The sequence below is a fragment of the Mus caroli genome, chromosome 5 (assembly GCF_900094665.2).
Source record: "Mus caroli chromosome 5, CAROLI_EIJ_v1.1, whole genome shotgun sequence".
Taxonomy (NCBI): domain Eukaryota; kingdom Metazoa; phylum Chordata; class Mammalia; order Rodentia; family Muridae; genus Mus; species Mus caroli.
In genome coordinates this window covers 122866749-122888836 of record NC_034574.1, presented here as the reverse complement: position 1 = coordinate 122888836, position 22088 = coordinate 122866749, and the positions used below count along the sequence as shown (strand labels likewise).

Sequence of the window (22088 nt, the reverse complement as noted above, 5' to 3'; positions counted from 1 at the left end):
CATAGATTCCATAGCAATAACATGACTCCTAGTGGCATACTGCTGTCCCCATAGATTCCATAGCAATAACATGACTCCTAGTGGCATACTGCTGTTCCCATAGATTCCCACATCACTCAAGCCCCATCAGAGGAGTTTCTCCTTGTGGTAGATAGGGATTAACACAGAGACCCATAACTGGACAGTGTGCCAAGGTCGAGAGATGTTGGAACTCTCTGCTCTAAATGAGATGACTTTATCAAAGCCCTCCCATCAAGGCTCAGGGATCTATGCTGAAGAGCTGAAGAGGAGGTGGGAAGATTCTGAGAGCCAGAGGTAAAGGATGACACCAAAGAAAGATACACAGAAGAACTCACAGAGACTGACAGTGCATACAAGACCTGCACAGGGGTAATCCTGTGGGCCAGGGAGAATGTGGGCCAGGGACACACATACACACACACACACACACACACACACACACACACACACACACACATACATGCTCTGCTCCGCTCCTAAGTCCAGCCCCAATTAAGAGGCAATGCAGCTGAAACCTGGGAAAGGAAAACCAGTTTCCTCCATTGGAGTGACACTAGGCCTATCAGTCACCCTCCAGGGCAAGCCCCATGCCTAGAGGCAGGGACAACGAAAAACAGACGCCATGCTTTCTATGCTTTTTGCCTTAGTTTGGTCATTTTTTGTCTTACTGAGGTTTTGTTTGTTTGTTTGTTTTAACTTTTGTAAGGCTGTTTTTTTCCTTTGAGAGAGAGAAAAGGAGAGAGAGAACATGAAGTTAGAATAAAATCAAAATATATGTTAGAAAATGTTTTAAAATAATAAAAAATGGGATGGAGAGATGGCTCAGTGGGTAAGAGCACTGACTGCTCTTCCACAGATCCTGAGTTCAAATCCCAGCAACCACATAGTGGCTCACAACCATAGGAAATGAGATCTGACGCCCACTTCTGGTGCTGTCTGAAGTCAACTACAGTGTACTTATAATAATAAATAAACTAAAAAATAAAAAATGAAAAAAGAAACAAATCTCTAAAAGTGCATTTTTATACAGATATGTTGTTACATGCCTAAATCCCAGTAGCTGGGAGGCAGGGGCAGAAGAGGAGGTGGGAAGATTCTGAAAGCCAGAGGTAAAGGATGACATCAAAGAAAGATACACAGAAGAACTCACAGAGACTGACAGTGCATACAAGACCTGCACAGGGGTAATCCATCAGAGAGGAGAATGTGGGCCAGGGACACACACACACACACACACACACACACGCACACATACATGCTCAGCCCTTCCTCAAATACATATTAAATTAAGTTTGAGACCAACCTAGGCTACATGAGACCTTATCTCAAAGACAGCATCATGTTTTAAGAGCAGACACACACTTAATAGCAGTAATCCAACACAGTGTGCCCCCAAAGAGGACTTGGAGGGAAATACCTGATCTGACTGTTTAACCCACAGGGAAGACTGTAAGCTCCTGAGTAAATGGCAAACGTGGCCAAAAACAAGCTAGCCAAAGCATCTCTGAAGAGCTCCACCGTACGAGGACACACTGGAACCACGGTGGCCAGGGCACTTTTGGGATGGAGTCCTCTGCTGTGAGCTGGGGCGGGGCCCTCTGACACCTTCCCTGGTAGATAAGAACCAGTGTCGCTGCCCTCACCACTGTCTCTAGGTCTGGTGGCCGCAATGCCAATCAGGAGTCACTAGGTGTGCCCGGAGCAAAGGGCAATAGCTCTCCATCTCCACCAGCTCTGGCCACAGCAGAAGCCTTTTTATCGCATGCAAACCCTCAGGGATAATTACAGTGGGGAAGGTGATTTTAAACATGATTCACAGTTCTCAGGCACAGAAAGAAACCTCAGCAGCAGGATGCTAACTCAAACCACTCCGAAGAGAATCCTTTCTTTCAAAAGAAAGCTTAACTACCCCTCTTACACCACCACAACGACATCAGGCCTCACATCCCCAACACAGGTCAACAGCTCAAGGCCCCATCTCAGCGCTCTCCAGTACATCAGGCAAGCAGGTCACAAGGTAAAGGCAGATGAGAACAGAAAACCCAAGTGCTAGCAGCCAGCTCTTGCTGAAAGATAAATCTCTGCATATACAAAGCTCTCTTAATCCCCGGAGGCTGCCAAACGCTCCAGAAGAGCCGCTCCCCACTGGAAGCCGCCAGCCCTAGCACACAGCTTTCCTCACATGACCCCAAAGCTAACTAAGGCCAAGCAGCTCTAATCAGAAATCAAAGGCATTTTAAAGCTTCTCTTCGTTTTCATTTTTCAAGGTTTTTTAATCTTTGTGTATGTATGCACATGTGCATGCTCAAGTGAGTGTGTCAGTGTGTGTGTGTGTGTGTGTGCGTGCGTGCACAGCCTTGGGTACGGTCCTCACCTACCTAACTTACTTGAGCTAGGGTCTCCTTTGGCTGTTCCTCCTGTGTATGTGTGTCAGGATAGCCGATTTTCACGAACTCTCCTCTCTCTGCCACCCATCTTCCTAGTGGAGCCCTAGGACCTCAAACACTACACAACCAGCTTTATGTGGGCTTGGGGGATTTGAACTCAGGTCCTTAAGTTTGTGGGGCAAGTACTCTACCCACTGAGCCATCTCTCCCATCCCACCACCTAAGAATCACAACCTGTGGTTAATACAGGGAAGCCTCCAGTCCTCTGCTCTCCAGCGTCTGTGAAACCCTCACTCCTCTGTTCTCTGGTGGACAGCATACTGCTCTAAGCCCTGGTAAAGGGCTTGTTACCTTCTGAAGCCAATTCTAGAGGAGGAATAGAAAATCTGACTAGAAAATGGTCTAGCTGCAGGGAAACAGAGTTTGTAGGAGGAGAAGCACCTGGGGTAACACCACAGCAGTCTTCTCACCGGGTGTGATGGGGGATTTTAGGAGTCAACCAGACGGTGTCCTAAAGGATCCTAGCCACCGGGGAAGGTTTTGGGTGCATCTGCTGTGTCTCTGGAAGCCTGTGTGTGAGGTAATGGACTTGGTGGAGAATATCTACTTCCAATGCAGGTGAGCGCCATCCAAGTGGCAGGGGCCAGGACAGCACCATTCTTACCCCAACTGTGTCCATTGGAGAACGTTTTACCCATATCCCAGGACACCCCAGCTCAGGCTCTGGCCTTTAGGCTGTCAGACACACACAGACCCTGTGTCAGGCTTCATACTGTTAAACCATCAGCTTCCATGATACTGAGGACTTCACTGAGCCAATCTTCTGTATCTTGGGGTCTTCAGCTTAGAGATGGCTTTCGGGGGGCCCTATGTGCTCCCATAACCTTGTGACCTACTCCCCTAAGGAGCCCCCTCTCATCTCTGTCTCTGGAAACACAGCTTAGAAGAGGAATAATGTCAAGGTCCTAATCAGACCCCAATCAGCCACTCTCTGGAATAAAAGGTGAGAATCTTGGTCCTCCTCCAACACTGAAAGTGACACTCACCAGGCCCTTGGACCGTGTCTGACATGGCTGAAGCACTCAGTATCGGCTCTCTCACTAAGAGACCCTGGAGCTTTCCACAGGCTCGGGATGGGGCCATGCTAATCCTCATGTCTCCTCTCCATCTGTCATTCAGCAGGGAGTGAATAGCATATGGTGCTGCTTAAAGCTGGAGGAGACCCAACTGTGATCCTTAGCCCAAGGGACAGGGATTGCTTTCTTGATCTTGCTCTCTCCTGTAAGCTCAATCTGTCTAATGTCTAGAACAATGAGGACACACAGACGGGAACCTGTGTTTAGCATAAAGGCTAATTCCCCCAGGAAGCTCCCTCCCAGAATGGAAGGAATTTTTATAATTTAATTTTGGGTGCATTCAGAAAGACAGAAAATACTCTAGGAAGACAATGAAGGTTTTAGTCAAAAATTAAGTACATTATAACCTCTGAAACGTTGTAAATAGGAAGTTCTCGAAGATCATAGAGGTAATTTAGCCATTGACTTCCATACTTTTTGTAAATTTTACAAAGAGCTGGCTGCTTTTGTCCCTGTTCTTGTTTTTAAATTTATTTTATTTTTTTTATTATAAATATTTTATTAATTATATTTATTATAATATTATTTATATAATATTATTTTTTTCATCATAGGGGCATATTATGTGACCCTGGCTGACCTCAAACTGCCATCCTCTAGCCTCTGCCTCTATAACATTGGGATTACAAGCATGAGCCACCAACCCTGAAGTCCTGGCTGTCCTGGAATTTACTCTGTAGACCAGGCTAGCCTTGAACTCACAGAGTTCTGCTGCCTTTGCCTCCTGAATTCTGGGATTAAAGACGTGCACCACCATCACCCAGCTAAGAACTGCATATTTCTAAGACAAGCATCAGAAACCAATTTACCAATTCTCAAAGCCAGTCTTTTCTGGCAGTGACAGGACCGCTTGCTGATGTTCTGCCCATGTAACAGGAGGAACCTGCCACATAGCTCGTGAGAGAAGCCTCTCACAGGCCCTCATCTTCACTTTTCCCCTAGAGCACCCCTGCTCTATCTCTGTCCCCCATTGCTGAAGCCCCTATAGGTATTTTTATGCAGGGAAATGAAACCATGTTTATGGTTTAGAAAATGATCTGTAAGCCAGGTGTGCTCACACTTGCGTGTAATCCCAGCACTTGGAAGGGTTCGAAGCCAGTGGGGCCGACTGAGACCCTGTCTGGAAGGGCAGGGACGTACAGAGGTGCAGAGGCAGGGAGAAGGATGAAAGGACTGCAGGCTGCCTTGGGAGATGTTGACAGAAATTAATGCTGTGTCGTAGAGAGAGCACAAGCAGAGGTGGGATGGAGAGGAAACGGCAACAACTGAGTATCAGCTAGAACCAGAACCTCACTTAGCGACTGGCCCAGGAGGGCCAGAGAGGAAGACAACATGTGGGGAGGAAACAAAGACCAGGAAAGGTGGGTGTGGAGACACTCTGAGTTTAATGTTTTTATGCAACATCTGGTTGGCTCTAACCCCTACAGCCATGGCCAGAAAGGCCTAGAGCAGCGGGACATAGGCTGCCAAACCCGCTTAAGGAATTAAATTTCTAGCTTCCCACTCCCTCATGTGCACATCAGCTAGGACCAATTGCTGAGGCCTCTGGTCTCTCGCTTCACTTAAGGCACGGGTGGCTGTGCAGGCTTTGCCTTGTCCCTTTTCTGCCTTGCTGCATCTCCGAGTGGCAAAGCATCCTTGAGTCTGCGCCCCTCCCCAACTCACCAGCTGGATCTCCACGGCGGTCATCGGCCTGTGATTCAGCAGCTGCAGCTTCTCCGCTCTGTCAAGAGAAAAGCACACATTGCTTACAACTCTCAGGCCCTCCACGACCTTCTCAGAAAGGAATGGAATATCGCTGCCACGTGGCCCTGCGACAAGGAAGAATCAGAGGTCCCCGAGTGCCAGTATCCTACAGGGTACCAGGTGCAATGCTTACTAAGACAGCAGCTGCAGAGCTGCAGTTTTAAAACCAGGCCTGAGCCGTAGTGCATGGGCTCAGTAAGTAGAGGGTTCTCCTGCAGATTTAATGACCTGAGCTCAGTCCCTGAGTTCTGCAAGGTGACAAGAGAAAACTGACTCCTGAGGGTAATCCTCTCGTCTCCCCAAACTGCACCACAGCACATACACACCCACACTCATACAACATAAAAATAAAAACACGTAAGGCACAGTTAAAAAGATCACTTGCCTGTATGGTGGCCCAAGCCTTTGATCCTAGCACTTGTGAGATAGAAGTAGGTAGATCTATGTCACTTAGTGGCCAGCCTGATCTATAAAGTGAGACCCTGTCTCAAAAAGCAAACAAACAAACAACAGAACTCCCATATTTGCTATATTAATTTTTATTTGGAAGAGGAGAATATTTTTAATTCATGTTTTCTTAATTTGATTAAAAAATAAAGATAAAATTATGTTCATTGGCTAGTCACTGCTTATAAATGACTAAGAATTCAGTTTGGAGTGTAAGATTATAAGTTGCTCAGGTTTGCTTTGATTACTTTTAAAAAGAATTTTTAAACGTTTATTTATTTATGCACGTGCATGTGCTTGCACTCGCACTTGGTTATGTGTGAAGCCACAGCATACTTGTGGAGGTCCAAAGACAATCTGCAGTTGTTTCTCTTTCTGCTGTGTGTATTCCAAAACGAAACTCAGGTGTCCAGGCTTGGCAGCAAGCACCTTTCCCCACAGGGCATCTCATCTCTACTTATAACAGGCTGGTCCTGAACTTGCTATCTAGCTGAGGGTGACCTTGAACTCCTGATCCATCTGTTCATTCTCAGATACTAGGATACATTCAGATACATTCTCAGTGTGATGCTCAATATGGATTGTCACCTTGACTGGATTTATCACCACCATGGGAAAACTACCTCTCGACATGCCTAAGTCGTTTCTAGATTGGGTAAATTGGGGTGGTGATATGGATGCCACCATCCCATGGGCTGGGCTCTTGGATTAAATAAAAAAGGAGGAAATGGGCTGAGCACCAGCACTCTTCTCTGAGTCCAGATGGAGGCTGCAAGGTGAGCAGCCACCTCGGACTCCGGCTACCATGCTTTCCCCTGATGACGGACATACCCCCATGATGGACATACCCCCATGATGGTCATATCCCTCATGATGGACATACCTCTATGATGGATATATCCCCCATGATGGACATAGCCTCCACGACGGACATACCCCCCCCCCCATGATGGACATACCCTTTCCCTCTCAAATGGGTTTTATCAGGCATTTTGCACAGCAAAGAGAAAAGTAGCTACCACACAGTGTTACTCAGATTTGAATTATCTTAGTAAGACAAAAAGAAGCCAGGCTTGTGGCTCCGGCTTGGTGGCTCAGCCTGTTACCTCAGAACGGAGGAGGCTGAGACAGGATAGTGAATTCGAGCCAGCCTGGGCTCTGAAGGTAGTAATCACCATGTGACATCAAGCTTGGTATAAGGCCCAGGATGACTTTAATACCTGATTTCCTGCCTCCTCCTCTTGTCAGGATTACAGCAATTATCGTCTGACACGAGATACACAGCCCACTGTTGAAGAGGTTAAAAGGTGACAGGGCTTCAAAGATTTATTTCATCTTATTTTACGGGTATGGGCGTTTGTCTGCATGTGTGCTATGTGCACTACACATGGATACCAGAAGAGGGTGTCAGAGTCCCTGGGTCTGGAGATAGAAAGTTATGAGGTTCCCTGTGAGTGCTGGCAACCAAACCCACGTCCTTTGCAAGGGCAGCAAGTGCCGTTAACCACTGAGCGTCTCTCCAGGGACAGGACGTCAAGGCAGAGGAATGGCTTCACCTTCTCCATCCCCACCCAGGTGATAAGTTCTACATTTCCTCCTCAGTCCAACTCAGCTTTTAGTTCTGTTCAACACAAATGGGGTTTAAAGATAATTCTGGATAAAGATGAAAAGCACACCACAGTTGCCTTAACCAGGTTTTTGGGAAGCAGTGTAAGCCATGTATTCCCAAGCCTTGGGTTCATGTCTGTAAAACAAACTTGAACTTACAGCTCATGAAGGTCACGAGAGGCAACAGTCTCACATCTGAAGTGGCTGCTATCATCACTTGCCTGTTTTCCACTTGGCATCCAAGCATGAAACACTTCTGACACAGAGAAGGAAATAACCTGTCCAAGCTTCCCAGTAGTCAAGATAACTTCCCGCTACTCAACCACCCCAGCTCACATTAGCCATATGCTTCTAGCAGAAACATTCACCATGGCGATGGTGACAACGGCCCCACAGCAGTTTCCCCACTGATGCAGGTGCTAACAATTACAGCCCGAGCACCATGAAGTTCTGCGCCTCAGCAACCCCTAAAACATTTAGCAGTCAATCTACTCAACAAATGAGATTTCACAGTAGAGAGGTGCTGGCCTCATACGCAGGAAGCCTTGTGCTCAGCCCATGGCGGATGGGAGGCAAAAGGGAGAGAAAAGATGAAAAGAAACAAAAAGGGGAGAGTGGAGAGAAGAGGGAAAGGAGACTTTGCATTGAGCCCTGAGAGTTGTCTGGGCAAACAAGGAAGCAGGGCTGGGGATGTGGTTCAGTTGCTAAAACTCCTGCCTACCATTTGTAGACCCTGGGCTCCACTGCCAGGACCGTATAAACTGAGTGTCCTAACCAACCTCTGATGGCCACTGCCAGCCACTGCTTCCTTCAGTCTCCTCCCATGGATCACAGCATCACTCTTTTGTTGTCCACTTGTCTTTCTGACTGTTCTTTGTGTCTGTCATCCTCCCCTCCAAATCCTCTTAGGGATTTCCTCAGACAAAAGGCACAATCTCAAGAGCTACTACAAGCTTTGATGGAGAAATTCATGCTGAGCTTCAGACCTCTGTAGCCATGTGCCCCTCCCCCCGCCACGTCTCCACGTAGATACACCAGATGCTTTGAAGCCAGCACATCTAAAACTACTGTGACTACTCTTTCCAGCACACTAGCTCCTCACTCTACTTCTAGTCTACAAGGACCTAGAGTCAGAAATCTGGGCGCCACCCCTCACCTCTCACCCAAGACTCAGCTCCCGGGTACTTGTACTTATGTGCCCTTCTCACCATTACCTTGAGTCTTGGTAACAGGACAACAGCTCCACCCTCTGAAACCTTCCACTTTTCAGTACAAGCAAAACATCTTTTACAAGACTGAAAGTGTGTGACTGGAGAGATGGCTCAGTAAGTAAGAGCTATTGCAGAGGATCCAGGTTCGGTTCCCAGTGCGCACACGAAGGCGACTGTCTATAACTCCTAATCCGAGGGTCTGACTGACACCCTCCTCTTCCCGCCATGACACCAGACAATACACATACATACACGCATGCTATTCCCAGGAGGTCCAGAAGGTACAAATCCTCTGGGGACTAGGAACTTAGCCCAGGTCCTCAGCAAGAGCTACAAGTACTTTCAATCGCTGTCTAATCTTTCCAGCCAAGGTCCTCCCAAAGGTCTTGGTATGAAGGTGAATTTTTCTAGTTCACCCCCAAGAATCCTGTGAACTCTGCCCTTCAGAAGTCTATCTTCAAATGTCTTCATTTCATGAAACTATCACAAACTATAGACTGACACAGAGAAGCCTCAGGCCAATCCCCAACTGCAGACTTTGCCTAGCACGCAGCACCCGGAGCCTCCCTTCATCTGACCATCTCCTCTTATACACAAAACACTATCCCTAACCCTGACACCCAGTGCCTCTCCACTCTGTCCCCTCCACCACAGCACTGAGAGCGTCAGCCTGGCATAACGCAAGTGTAATCTGAAGTGCAAGCTGAAGGAAGGGCTAGGGAAGCCCTGGCTTGTAATAGAAGTGTATGGGAACTCTGAAGAGGGAAGAAGCAGGCTTTTCTGTTCTGAGAGCAGATCTGGGAAGACAGCTAGGGAAACCTGAGAATCTACCATCTGTACTTGAGCTTGGCTGGTCTGAGGTCCATGTCCCAAAAACATGGTGTCAAACCCCTGGAGCAATGTGTGCGGAACAGAAGATGCTCGGTATGACTGCAGGGCTAACTGGGCTGGCCTGTGAGAGCAAGGGTCATTCTACATAGCTGTGTGCCTTACAGGGGCGATCTCAGGATAGGAATGGAGGCTACTAGTCAGATACTGAGAAACAAAGAGTGCAGGGCGAATCTAAAATATTCAAGAATCAGTTTTGGGTGGAGACTCGGGTAACACTAAATACAAAATTACTTAACACCCAGTGCCAGAGTGACTCGGAGTTGATCTCCAACTGTATTATGATGAAATCTACCAAGTCAATAAATCACAGCTCCTGGCCTTCCCCCAAGGACTCCAGCGGGGAAGATAACTACACAAAGTAATAAGCCCTGGAGCAAAACAGAAAGAAGGTGATTTCAAGATCAAATAAAGATGTAAAGAACATGTCAGCAGTTCCTCTGTTAAACACGGTTTCTGTCTTAAAATGCACTGGCCATCTTAGCTGGCATGCAGCCCCTTCACCAGCCACACAGGCCAAGAGGGAGAAGCCAGCCACTGTGAAAAAAGCTTGCTGGGTCCCTCTCCTGGCCATTGTGCAGCACTGCCAGGAGCTCTTGCCCAATATTATTTAAAAGGTTACATAAGCCTTGATAAATAATTAGTCTGAAGGCAGCAAAAGGGGAAGGGGGCCAATAATCCTCTGGTTATTGAAGCGTGCTTTATTCCTACGTAGATTACAACCAATTTTGAATCAGTTCGCAAGACAGTTCCTATTTTATAGGCTTCTTCTTCCCTTTCTCCAACTCCCCCCACTCTTGGGGGGGCGGGGGGGGGCAATACTGGTGATAGAGCCTTAGCCATGCCAAGCAGTTCTCCACCATGGAAAGGACACAGGGACCATATCCAGATAGTTCACACAAACACCTGAGAAAGGACTTGAAAATCAATCATGAGAAGGCTCAGGGGCTCAGAGAGGGCACCGCTCTTGCAAGGAACCCAAGTTTAGTTCTCTGAACTCATGTCAGACAGTTCACAACCACTGTAACTCCAGCTCCAGGGAGCCCTTGCCTCTGGCCTCCTGGGCCAGCTGCACTAACCTGAACTTCTCCACATACAGACATTTGCATAATTACAATAATTTTTAAAAGGAACTGCCATAGTCAGTGATAACCATGAAAACCCTCAGAGGTTTGGCTACACTCTACAAAACAAAGAGCCACCTTAACAGAGGCTTCTCACAGGATTGCCAGTCTAAACTATCTGAATATAATATTCAAAAGCCCAAGATACAATTTACAAAGTTATTTCAACCAGGAAAATATGACTTATTTTCAAAGGAAATGAAGAGATAGCAAACTCATGCTAACAAGGATCTTAGAATTATCAAAGATACTACTACAACATGAAACTAAAGTAAGCCGTCGTGAAATGAATGGACAACCAGGAGTTCTAGCAAAACGGAGTCATTCAAAAAAGGGAGGGGAGGGGATGAAGGCCACAGAGGGGGCACTGGAAAGATGGCTCAGTGGTTAAGTAAGAGTACTGGCCACTCTGCAGTGGACCAGGGTTCAGATCTCAGCACCCACATTAAGCAGCTCACAAACCCCTGGAACTCTAGCTCCAAAGGATCTGATGTTCTCTTGTGGCCTCCGAAGGCAACACACACACACACACACACACACACACACACCTGGAACTCTAGCTCCAAAGGATCTGATGTTCTCTTGTGGCCTCCGAAGGCAACACACACACACACACACACACACACACAGGATTTAGATTTTTGTGTTCAGCGTTCTTTAGAGAACAGAGGCAGAGAAGTGAGCTTAATACTGTGTGAGCTATGGTCATCCTGAGCAATAGGACAAAGCTTCCGTAGAACTGGACCAGTGATTCAGCGATATCCACCTAGCATGTGCGAGGCCCAGGTCTGATCCCCACTACCATCTAACACCAAAAAACCGAGCAAACAGACAGTGGTTTACAGAGCAACTTTTGGAAGTCATCAACATTAGCACTGATCCGCAGCTATGGGAAGGTTTTCTCCTACTGCAAACCCTGTGCTTTTAGCTTCTGTAAACTAAACTCACACATCAAAGGCGTTGGCAGGCACCTAATGTTCAGATAGACTATAATCAAGCTGTTTCTACCTCAAGCAAACACAAGTGTCAACGTCAGGTGACTTCATTGAGCAACCTTATAGAAAGTACTTAGGTTGTGTTGTGTTTTCGTTTTTTTTGCCTGTCTTCCCTCCCCTCCCTGCACCCTCCAGCACCCAACAGTGCTGGGGATGAAAGGCCCTCATACATGCTAGGTAAGCACTAGTACCGTGCTATGCTCTCAACTCAGCGCTGTAGTTCTGAACCCTGCTTTTCGTCTAGTGCAGCTGTGATGACAGGCAGTAAAGACCCTAAGACAAGACTCTGAGGAAAGCACGCTGTGGCTCTACAAGGCCATGGGTCTCACTCTCAGTTGTCCTTCTACACCACCTTAAAACAGTGCTGTGAAAAACTGTGAGGTCACAGTGACTGAATGCAGGTGCAGCTGTCACATGCAGCTGTTCAAAGGCCACATTTCCTGTTACCTGTCATCTCCTGAGGATAACTTACTTACTTGGTCAGCTTGTGGCTTTTCATTGCTGTGAGGAATTCTTGGACAATGGCTGGACTCTGGTTCCTACACGGTGTTTTTGATATGTACTTTAATGTCTAAAGATAAATACACAAAAGGCAAATATAAGATATAGAAATTGTGAGGTTTTTAAATAAGATCTATTTTATTTTTATTCATATGAGTCTAAGCATGTATGTACACATTAACACAGACACTTATGGAGGCAGGAGGCTTCGGAACCTCCTGAAACCAGAGTTCCAAGCAGCTGAGTCACCTTGCATGGGTGCTGGGAGTCAAACATGGGCCATTTCAAGCCCTAGGATATAGAGATGTGAATAAGCTGGAGACATGGCTCAGCAGTTAAGAGTACATATTGCTCTTGCAGAGGTCACGGTTCAATTCTTACTACCTACATGGTGGCTACAACCGTCTGCAACTCCAGTTCTAAGGATCTGATGCCCTTCTCTGACCTCCACAGGCAAACAGGCATGCACATGGTGCAGACATACATGAAAGCAAACATCCATATACAGAAAATCGTGACAGAAGAAATCTGAATAAGGAAAGCAGTGCTAAAGTTTAATATTCTAAAATGTCCAGAATTTCAAGTTATTTTTTTATTTTTAAATTCTGTTTCTCTGTGTGTCTGCGCGTGCCTAAGTTTGTAGAAGTGTAGGTTCCTGCAGAGAAAGAAAGCAACACTGGATCCCTGACACTGGAGTTGGTTACATGTGGGTGGGAGCCGCCCAGGGCAGGCGCTAGAAACCAACCTCGGGTCCTCTGTAGGAGCTGTAAGCACTGCACTGCTGAGCCATCACTCCAGCCAAGACAGTCAAGTGTGGTAGCACAGAGTTGGGTCTCTAGCCCAGCACCATATATGGCGCTTTGGTTTGGGTTTGGGTTTTGCTGACTCATCATTTTAATGTAATACCTTCTTGTCACTTCCTTTCAGTTCCCAACCACGTCAGGAGAGAACATCCTTAGGAATTAGTTTTGCTCTCTTCCTTTTAAATGCTTTTAGATTTTCCAGGTTTTCCCTTAAGCAAAGCATTGGGGGTTTTTGTGTGTAGAAAAGAACCTGGCCAGCCAGGTGGGGATACATGCCTTTAAACCCAGCTCTACAGACAGAGGCAGACAGATCTCTATGAGTTCCAAACCAGCCTGGTGTGTGAGTTCCAGGACAGCCAAGGTCTGTCTCAAAAAACTGAAAAAAGGAAGAATTTGTGCTTGCATAAAGAGAGTTTAGCCTTTGTCCTAGACCTGATGATCTCCAGGTCCTTGGAATGCTATACCTGGGCCCCCAGGTCATAAGCTTAACAGCATAACTTAGTGGCTGGCTCCACCTGTATAGTTTCAGAGCAAGGGTTAGCTAGCAGTGAGACCAGGGCACACAGGGCCTGCTGGCCACATTCCATGCGTGTGCCACACACTGACTGCAGGAAAGTAACATGGCCAAGTCTATGCGACCACAGAGGGAATTATGACTTGGGTATCCTCTGTTTCTTGATTCTCTTGGCTAATTTTAACCCTTTCCTCGTAGCAACTGTCACTGTGAACATAATAGCTTCCATCCTGGGACATGAGGGGGAACCCACCTCTCCCTGGGCACTGGACAGATATTAAGAATTGCTAAAACACTGTTAAAGTCAGTAGCAGTGTTATTTCTGTTCTCATTATAAGCACTAGCTCTGATGTCCATTGTCCTATAGATAAGCACAGACCCTGTGAACGAGACACCTTCACCCCCTCATGGGTAACTGCTGGGCTCTCCTGTACTGAGTTAAAGGACTATCAGTCAAATAGTCAGTGGGCTACCATGCCAACAGAGCCATTCTGACGTCTCCCTAGAGGTCCTGGGGAAATGGACCCACTGCTGCTTGCTGTGGCTCCTGAACAGATAGGACTGTTTCCAACAATCTATACTGGGTTTTTTGGTTTTGTTGCTGTTGTTGTTGTTACCGCAAGCCACAATGATGATCCTGCACACAGTGCCATGCAAGCCAGAGGAAAGGCACTTCCCTGATGGCACTGCAGAGGGTCTGCTGCGACGTGTGTGAAAGAGACAAGACTATGACTGGAACAAACATAAACCTGCGTGTGCATGTGAGGCCTGCTGTGGTCACTACAAACACTCCTCACTGTGGCTGGTCTTAATGGGATTTACCACACATTAGAAATCGCCTGGGAAGGCGCCCTCACCTAAAGAGGCATCCGACTGCCTTACCTGATGGGGGGAGTCCCACCTGCACTGTGGAGAGCACCTTCTGCTAGTGGTCCAGCTGAAAAGGATGTGGCACAAGGGGGAGGAGCATCTCACGCTTCTCACGTAGCATCCTCCTCCTGCTGAGTTAATTTGCCCTGTTGCTGATGATGCTTCCTAAGCTGTTATCAGAAACTGTTTCCAAGTTTTCATCAGGGACTAGGGACCAGCAGCTCTCCAAGAAACGTGTGGGCTTCCAGGCCTAGACAGAGACTACGCAGGCACCCAGCCCTGTGGACTGACCAACTACCAGTCGTCCCCATCCCAAATGACAGAGAGCCATTGTGGAACTATTCTGCCTGCTAGGTACTAAGTCTCAAGTACCAAGTAGCTACAGGGTTTTCAGTAACTGTGTTACTGTTTTAAAGCTGACAGTCTGCATGTGTGAGAGACATGGTTTTTTCATCTCATGAATTCCATCCTCTAGAGAACCCTGCCTAACTCAGTCCTTCTCTGGCTAGCTAAGCAGGCTGTTCGCCCAGGAGACACCTCCTCCTTCGGTGCTGCCTGCCTTCCCTGAGGTTACAACAGGTCTGATAAAATGCTTCTCATGGGTCGTATTTGTTTTTGTTTTTCTTCTTTGCTATTGCTTTAGCCCTTTCTGTTTCTAGTACAGCAAGCGGCACTGGCAACACAAAGACGCAGGAGACAGTGAAGCAGCAGCCCAGACAGCGGCAGGGGAGCAGTAGAGGGTAACTATAGAGCTGCTGGCAGCCCAAACTGTGGTGGAGGGTGGTGGGGGGACAACTGGAGAGGCCAAGCTGCAAAGGTAGCATGGACAGGCTGCTCTGACAACCAAAGATGACACAGAGCTGGCAGCAATAGCCATGAAAGAGCAATGGCAGCCACCTCCCCAAAAGCAGCCATAGCGGGAAGAGAGTACCCAGAAAGGAGCATGAGGGATGGTGAGGGTCTGAGGGAACAGAGGACTAAGGCCAGAGGACACAGGCTGTAAGAAGCCATAAGTGGCCAGGGTGTGGTGGCCATGCCTATAAATCTCCACACATGGGAAGTGCAAGCAGGAGGATCAGGAGTTCAAAACCCTTCTGGACTACATAAGAAGCCGAACCTATGTGAAAACCTGTCTCAAAACAGACAGACAGAGAGAAGAGAAACTGCAGGCACACACAGTTGCTAAAGAGTTCCAGAAAGCCAGCAAGTGTTTCGGGCCAAAGGTGTCAGGCAACCCAGGCCTGCAAATTGTCACACTGGGACTGTCAAGGGCTGAAGAGTCCTAGCTCCTAGTCCAGCTACAAAGTGAACTGCTGCCGAGAGCTGCAGAATCCTCACTCCCTAGGCCTACTCAAGACCTGGAACACTCAGAGCTGTTAGTCCCTATACCCAAAGCCTGCTTGAGGTTCTAACACTAGAGGGCGCCATGCGCTGCGGCTCCCACCTGCTAGCTATCATCTCCAAAGTAAAGAAAAGCTGCGGCAGACTAGCACTAGCTCTAGCACGCTGTAAGAGCATCCCTGCCTGCCTGCCCAGGACCCTCAGCCAGGGAGAAAGAGCAAAACGGTCCCAGCCAGGTGAATGGGACCAACTGATGGTGGTTCAGGTGGAGACCCCAAACGTGCACCTAGTGTCTACAAGTGAGGACGTTTTATTCCTCCCATTTCCCTAAGCAGCTGCCACCCTCCTGGCCGACAAGGCCCTCAGGAAGTCAAGCTTACCTCATAGGTGATGGCGTTCAAGTTCTGCTGCCCGGCGCTATGCTTGTTCTTCCCGCTCTCCTTCCGCTGCTCTTTGAGATCCGTTAGTAACTGGAACACCTAGGAAGGGGCATAAGAGACACTGGTCAGCAAAGTTGAGAAACGGGTCTCTTCCGAGGGTTTCAGACAGTCAGGCAAGGCCACTTTCTTTCTACAGCTTGCTTCCCAACAGTTGGTTTAGAGCAAGTATTATGTCCTAGAACCAGGCAACAGCTTTTCGATGCTCTCCTAGCTAAGTCAGTGGAAATCGTCCATTTGTTTAAAATACTGGAAAGATGGCTCAGAGATGATGGCTAAGAGCACTGTCTGCTCTTCCAGAGGACCTCACATCAGTCGGCTCACAACATCTGTAACTCCAACTCCAGAGGTCCATGGCCTCTATGGGTACATGCACATATACAGAGACATATTAAAAAATAATAATAATGTAATGTCATTATCTATAATAACATAGTACTAGTCCCTATTACAAACCAGAGTCTCTTTGCTTCTCTGATATAATAATATTATTAAAAATAAGACCCTTAAAAGATAACTGTGAAGACTACTTAAAAGTATCGATCACAGGCTCAGTCAGTAAAAGCACTTGCTATCAAACATAGCAACCTGAGTTCTATTCCTGTACCCTCATGATGGAGAAAACCAACTCCCACAAGTCCTCTGTCCTCTATGTGAGTGGGGATACACATCACACAGAATAAATAAAATGTAATTTTTTTTTTTTAGTTTTTCGAGACAGGGTTTTTCTGTGTAGCTCTGGCTGTCCTGGAACTCACTCTGTAGACCAGGCTGGCCTTGAACTCAGAAATCTGCCTGCCTCTGCCTCCCAAGTGCTGGGATTAAAGGCGTGCACCACCACCGCCCGACTAATTTATTTTTTAAAAATCATACATCACTAATCCTTTTATCTCAAAGCCTTTATAAGTATGTGAAAGCAAATTTTCCCAAGCTAGATATTTTAGGGGCTTTGCTCAATACAAAAGTCTAGTATAACAATTTCTTTCTATAACAGAAAGAGCATGAGATAAATGATATAATACAGCATTAAAAAAATAAGAGTCTGGGCTGCTGAGATGGCTCAGCAGGTAAGAGCACTGACTGCTCTTCTGAAGGTCCTGAGTTCAAATCCCACGACCACATGGTGGCTCACAACCACCTGTAATGAGATCTGACGCCCTCTTCTGGTGCATCTGAAGACAGCAATAGTGTACTTATAATAACAAATAAATCTCTGGGCTGGAGTGAGCAGGGACTGAGCAAGTGGGGCCGAATGGAGCGAGCAGAGGTCCAAAAATTCAATTCCCAACAATGACATGAAGGCTCACAACCATCTGTACAGCTACAGCGTACTTATATAGATAAAATAAATAAATAAATCTTTTTAAAAAAAAAGAGTCAAGGATATTGTTCAGTGGCAAACCATTTGCTTAATATGTCAAAATCCCTGGGCCTACAGCATAACAAGAAAAATGAAGGGAAATGCAATGGATTCTTAGAAGTCAACTTTCCTACAAAGACACAGACAGACACAGACACAGACAGGAACACAGACATGGACAGGGACACATTAGTGCTGGGCTGGAGACAAGTAGGACTTACTCCTGTTTCTGAGTTTCTATCAGAGATCTGAGGAACATACAAGCTCCTAGATCACTACTGCACACATGTGCAACACCGCCCAACAGTCCCCCAGCCCTAACAGTCCCCCAGCCCCAACAGTCCCCCAACCCCAACAGTCCCCAGCCCCAACAGTCCCCAGCCCCAACAGTCCCCCAGCCCCACCACCTTTGAAAAACAGCAGCATGAGACCCAATGAACATAGTGATTCCCCAGTGAAACAAACACCCAAACAGCAAAGGCCCAGCAGGACAAAGACGCTCCTAAGAGCCAATGTTCTGCCCAATGAACATTTCCCTGTGGTGGAAGCCACAGGCACTCAGGCTGAAGCTTTAGTAAGCAATACAGCAGACTGAATTAGTTCTACAAACATACACACAAAGTATAAAGCACAGACACAGAGAATACAGTGTGCAAGTGCACGCCAGTACACAAACACGCACACGCGCACACACGCGTGCGCATGCACACACACAGACAATGGAGACCTAGACCTCTTCCAACCTAGACCTCCTCCAAGACTCCAAGACTGAGTTTTCCCTTGGGACATGAAAACTGAAAGAGAATTTATCAGCCCGCCCTTGTACATCTGGAGCTGTCCTATGAGACTGCTTTGTTAGCAAACTAGATGCAGGCAAAGTTGAAGGCAGGTAAAATGCTAATACCTCCCCTCTCACCGATCTCCTTCCTCTTTTTCCATCAGCCCCCAAATTATGAACCTGCTCATTCTTTCCAAATTATTCACAATGGTGAGTCAACTCAACTTTTGTTCTCAAAATGAGGATATCAAAATGAGGCCATTTGAGAATCAAAGACAAGTAGAGAATGGTTATTATCAAGAAGCTACGCATTTAATATGAGACTTTTACAGCAGGACTGCGCTCTAAAGCAGCAGCCTTCTGCTAGGACATCTGCCTGCTCTAGAGACTCTGGGATTTTCGGAAGAGTGTGAACTATTGTGAACCAGAGCCTCCCGCTTCCCTGAAGAACCATGTGTAGTTCACCAAACTCAGATCACTCCAAGCTCCATCAGGGGCCACCTGCCCTCTCGTTTCTAAAGAAAACCAATCCAATGTCTTCGAAAGCAAAGCTAAACCAGAGAGGAAAACACAATGGCCCGCGTGGGGGTCCTCACCTCATAGTTGCTGAGCAGTGCTGCGTTCGCATCCTTCCTGCAAAAGAACAGTGAGCCGTCATCAGTTCACATCCATTTCAAGGTTAAGGGTCCACAAATGAACCCTCTAGTTAATCCCAGCTTTCTCACTCGCTCAGGAACAACCTGAACTAGAAATGCCTTAAGTTCTGCCCTGGTTAGCTGGCCCTGCACCAGCAATTTCAGATAGAGACAACTTTCCTTTTTCTTTTAATATTACTTATGTGTATGCTTGTGCCTATGAGAGTATATGAATGCACTACACAGGTGTACTGATGCGTATGTCTGTTGTGTTTATGCCTAAGTGTGCACAGAAGCCTGAAGACAGCACTGAACCCCTCAAAGCTAGAGTCTGCAGGATACCTAGACTTTTCTTACAGGTGCTAAGATCTGAATTCTGTTTCTTATTATGTAGCAAGCATTCTTAACCACTGAGCTATCTCTCCAGCACTCAGACTTTCATGTTCACAGACATAGCATATCACAAATTCATTTCCCTGTGGAAGACTAAGATCTATACCAAATCTATGTACATAGAAGTTGGGGTAGCTGACACAAGTTAGCTACAAGAACATGGAGGTAAACCCTCAAAGGAACCCCATCCCCAGAAGGGTCTGTAAGCATCAAGAGCATCAGAAATGCCTGGGGATCAAGTGCTGATTCGTCTTGAGCCAACATCCTTGTCTCGTTACCACCACCAGTCACAGGCATCTTGGACAGCCTTAGTCCTGCCATGTTGACAGAAATGGCCTATGTACTTTAACACTGACAGTGTCACTAGGAACTCCAGCAAGGGTCAAGGATCCTGTGAAAGAGTCACAGAGACGTCACTATCTAGTTGCTAAAAGCCTGGTTTTTCCCCTGTGTAACAGCTGATTAAGCAAACTGCTACCGATCCTGTGTAAGCACAGCTAGGGCACAAATAACTGATCCACTCCGCTGTACTACATCAGAGATATCCTACCAGTAACAACACAGACCACAACTGGCCCATTCCACACCATCCAGCAGAGGATGAACTGCTGGAAGCAGCCTGGAGCCACTATACTGTGACAATTAAGGAAACCAGACATATATATAGGTTCAGATTTCCTCGCTGCCAAGTGTAAGATGTAGATTTATTGGGCCAATTTCTTCCCAAGCTTACCCCAACTAAAACAAGATATGAGGAAATTTTAGTCCAGGCTGAGAGCTGGAGATGGCTCAGTCGTCACGAGTTCCTGCTGCTCTTGCAGAGGAATGGAGTTACGTTTCCAGCACCTACATCACACAGCTCACAACTGCCTAGAACTTGTCCCAGCACTCTCTCCCGACACCTAAGGGTACATGCACTGCACGGTGCACAGGCAAGCAGACACACACACACACATCTTTTCTTTTTTTTTTTTTTTTTTGGTTTTTTTTCGAGACAGGGTATCTCTGTATAGCTCTGGCTGTCCTGGAACTCACTTTGTAGACCAGGCTGGCCTCGAACTCAGAAATCCGCCTGCCTCTNGAGTGCTGGGATTAAAGGCGTGCGCCACCACGCCCGTCTAACCTTTTCATTTTTTAAAACACATTCAAGTGTAACTTGATTCAAAACCCCATGCTATCTATCACTGGCTGTGTGAGTTTTCTGAGGTGATTTCCTCTCTGTAAATAGATCTCACCAACAACATGGAGGGCACACTTTCTGCATTTGTAAGATCTCATAATGTAATTATCTAGAGCACTGCAAGGGCCTGAGAAATGTCATTGTCGTTACATTTTCCTGAGCTCCTAAACTTCTCACTTCAGAAAGATGCTCAGGTGAAATTCAATGACAGAGTTTAAGATTAGGACCTCCATGAATGGAGGCCCTCATTTACAAAAGAAAGAAAGAATGAAAGAAAGAAAGTAAGAAAGAAAGGAAGGAAGGAAGGAAGAGAAAGAAAGAGAGAAAGAGAGAAAGAGAAAGAAAGAGAAAGAGAAAGAAAGAGAGAAAGAGAAAGAAAGAGAAAGAAAGAGAAAGAAAGAGAGAGAGAGAGAGAGAGAAAGAAAGAAAGAAAGAAAGAAAGAAAGAAAGAAAGAAAGAAAGAAAGAAAGAGGGCTGGCGAGATGGCTCAGTGGGTAAGAGCACTGACTGCTCTTCCAAAGGTCATGAGTTCAAATCCCAGCAACCACATGGTGGCTCACAACCATCTGTAATGAGATCTGACGCCCTCTTCTGGAATGTCTGAAGACAGCTATAGTGTACTTACATATGATAAATAAATAAATCTTTAAAAAAAAAATAAAGAAAGAAAGAAAGAAAAGATTATTTCGGGCTAGAGAGATGGTTTAGTAGTTAGGAGCACTAGCTGCTCTTCCAGAGGACCTGGGTTCAATTCTCAACATCTACATACATAAAATAAATTTTAAAAAGAGCTAAAACCTCTTGGATGCAGGAACTACTGACATGATTTTAAGTCTACAGATGATGAAGCTGAGGTTCAGCTTCAAGGGACCTGCTCACACAGTAGGAAGCCCCAGTGAGACAGAAGACAACTATGACTAGGAAAAATGAGGCCAGACTAGGTGAAAGGAAACTAGCAACAGAGCCCCAAACCTTCAGACGAAGCAGTCGAGAGCAGACACAATGCACAACAAACCATGGTCTACTCCTTCACCAGAGTGCGCCTACACGGTGAAAGGACAGCACAGCATTGCAGAGCTGTGGGCCCGAGCAATGGCTGCTTTCCCCAGTCAACAACTGCAGCGGGCTCTCCCAAAGCTAACACGGGTCAGCTTAGGCCTCAAGTTAACAGCACAGCGATGGGAGCAGAGCCTAGCCACATGTTCTTGGTAACTCAGCAAACAGCCGCAATTTCACAAATCTGCTGCATCCCAAAGACACTGCACCCACGTCACAGGGTAGTCTTTTCAGAAAGAATCTAACACAAGGAAAATGGTGCATAGCTCAGCTGGGAGAGTGCCTGCCTAGCATGCACAAGGGCCTTGGTTCCAAACAGACCAGGCATGGCAGCCTGTAGAGATGGAGGCAAAATTATTAGAAGTTTAATGTCATTCTCAGCTACACAGAGGAGGCCAATGTGAGCTAAATGAGAGCCTGTCCTTAAAAAACAAAAACTAAAAAGTCAAATCAAATCATGTCCACTTAGTCATGAAAGCAGCTCACAGGCTTCCTGTTTCTGCCCCAAATTGAGTTACACTAGCTGTGCTCTCAGAGGAACATGGCTCCTGGGAGATCTCTTCAGGGCCAATGGCTCTATCTGAGTCACAGGTAATGTCATTTCCAAATCCCATGGCACTCTGCTTTCCTGATTGAGAAATGTGACCTTGGCCATTC

General features: G+C 46.7%; 1 protein-coding gene across 2 annotated transcripts in view; it reads right to left on the bottom strand.

The window, feature by feature from the left end:
• The window catches only part of Crcp (CGRP receptor component), a 32738-nt gene that overhangs the window by 8062 nt on the left and 2588 nt on the right, over positions 1-22088 (bottom strand). For both annotated transcript variants that reach the window (XM_021163974.2, XM_029477294.1), the window contains exons 2-5: positions 18764-18800; positions 15973-16071; positions 12040-12134; positions 5210-5267 (exon numbers count right to left, since the gene is read on the bottom strand). In XM_021163974.2, the coding sequence (XP_021019633.1) occupies positions 5210-5267; positions 12040-12134; positions 15973-16071; positions 18764-18800 (289 nt within the window). The remainder of the gene's footprint in view (positions 1-5209; positions 5268-12039; positions 12135-15972; positions 16072-18763; positions 18801-22088) is intronic.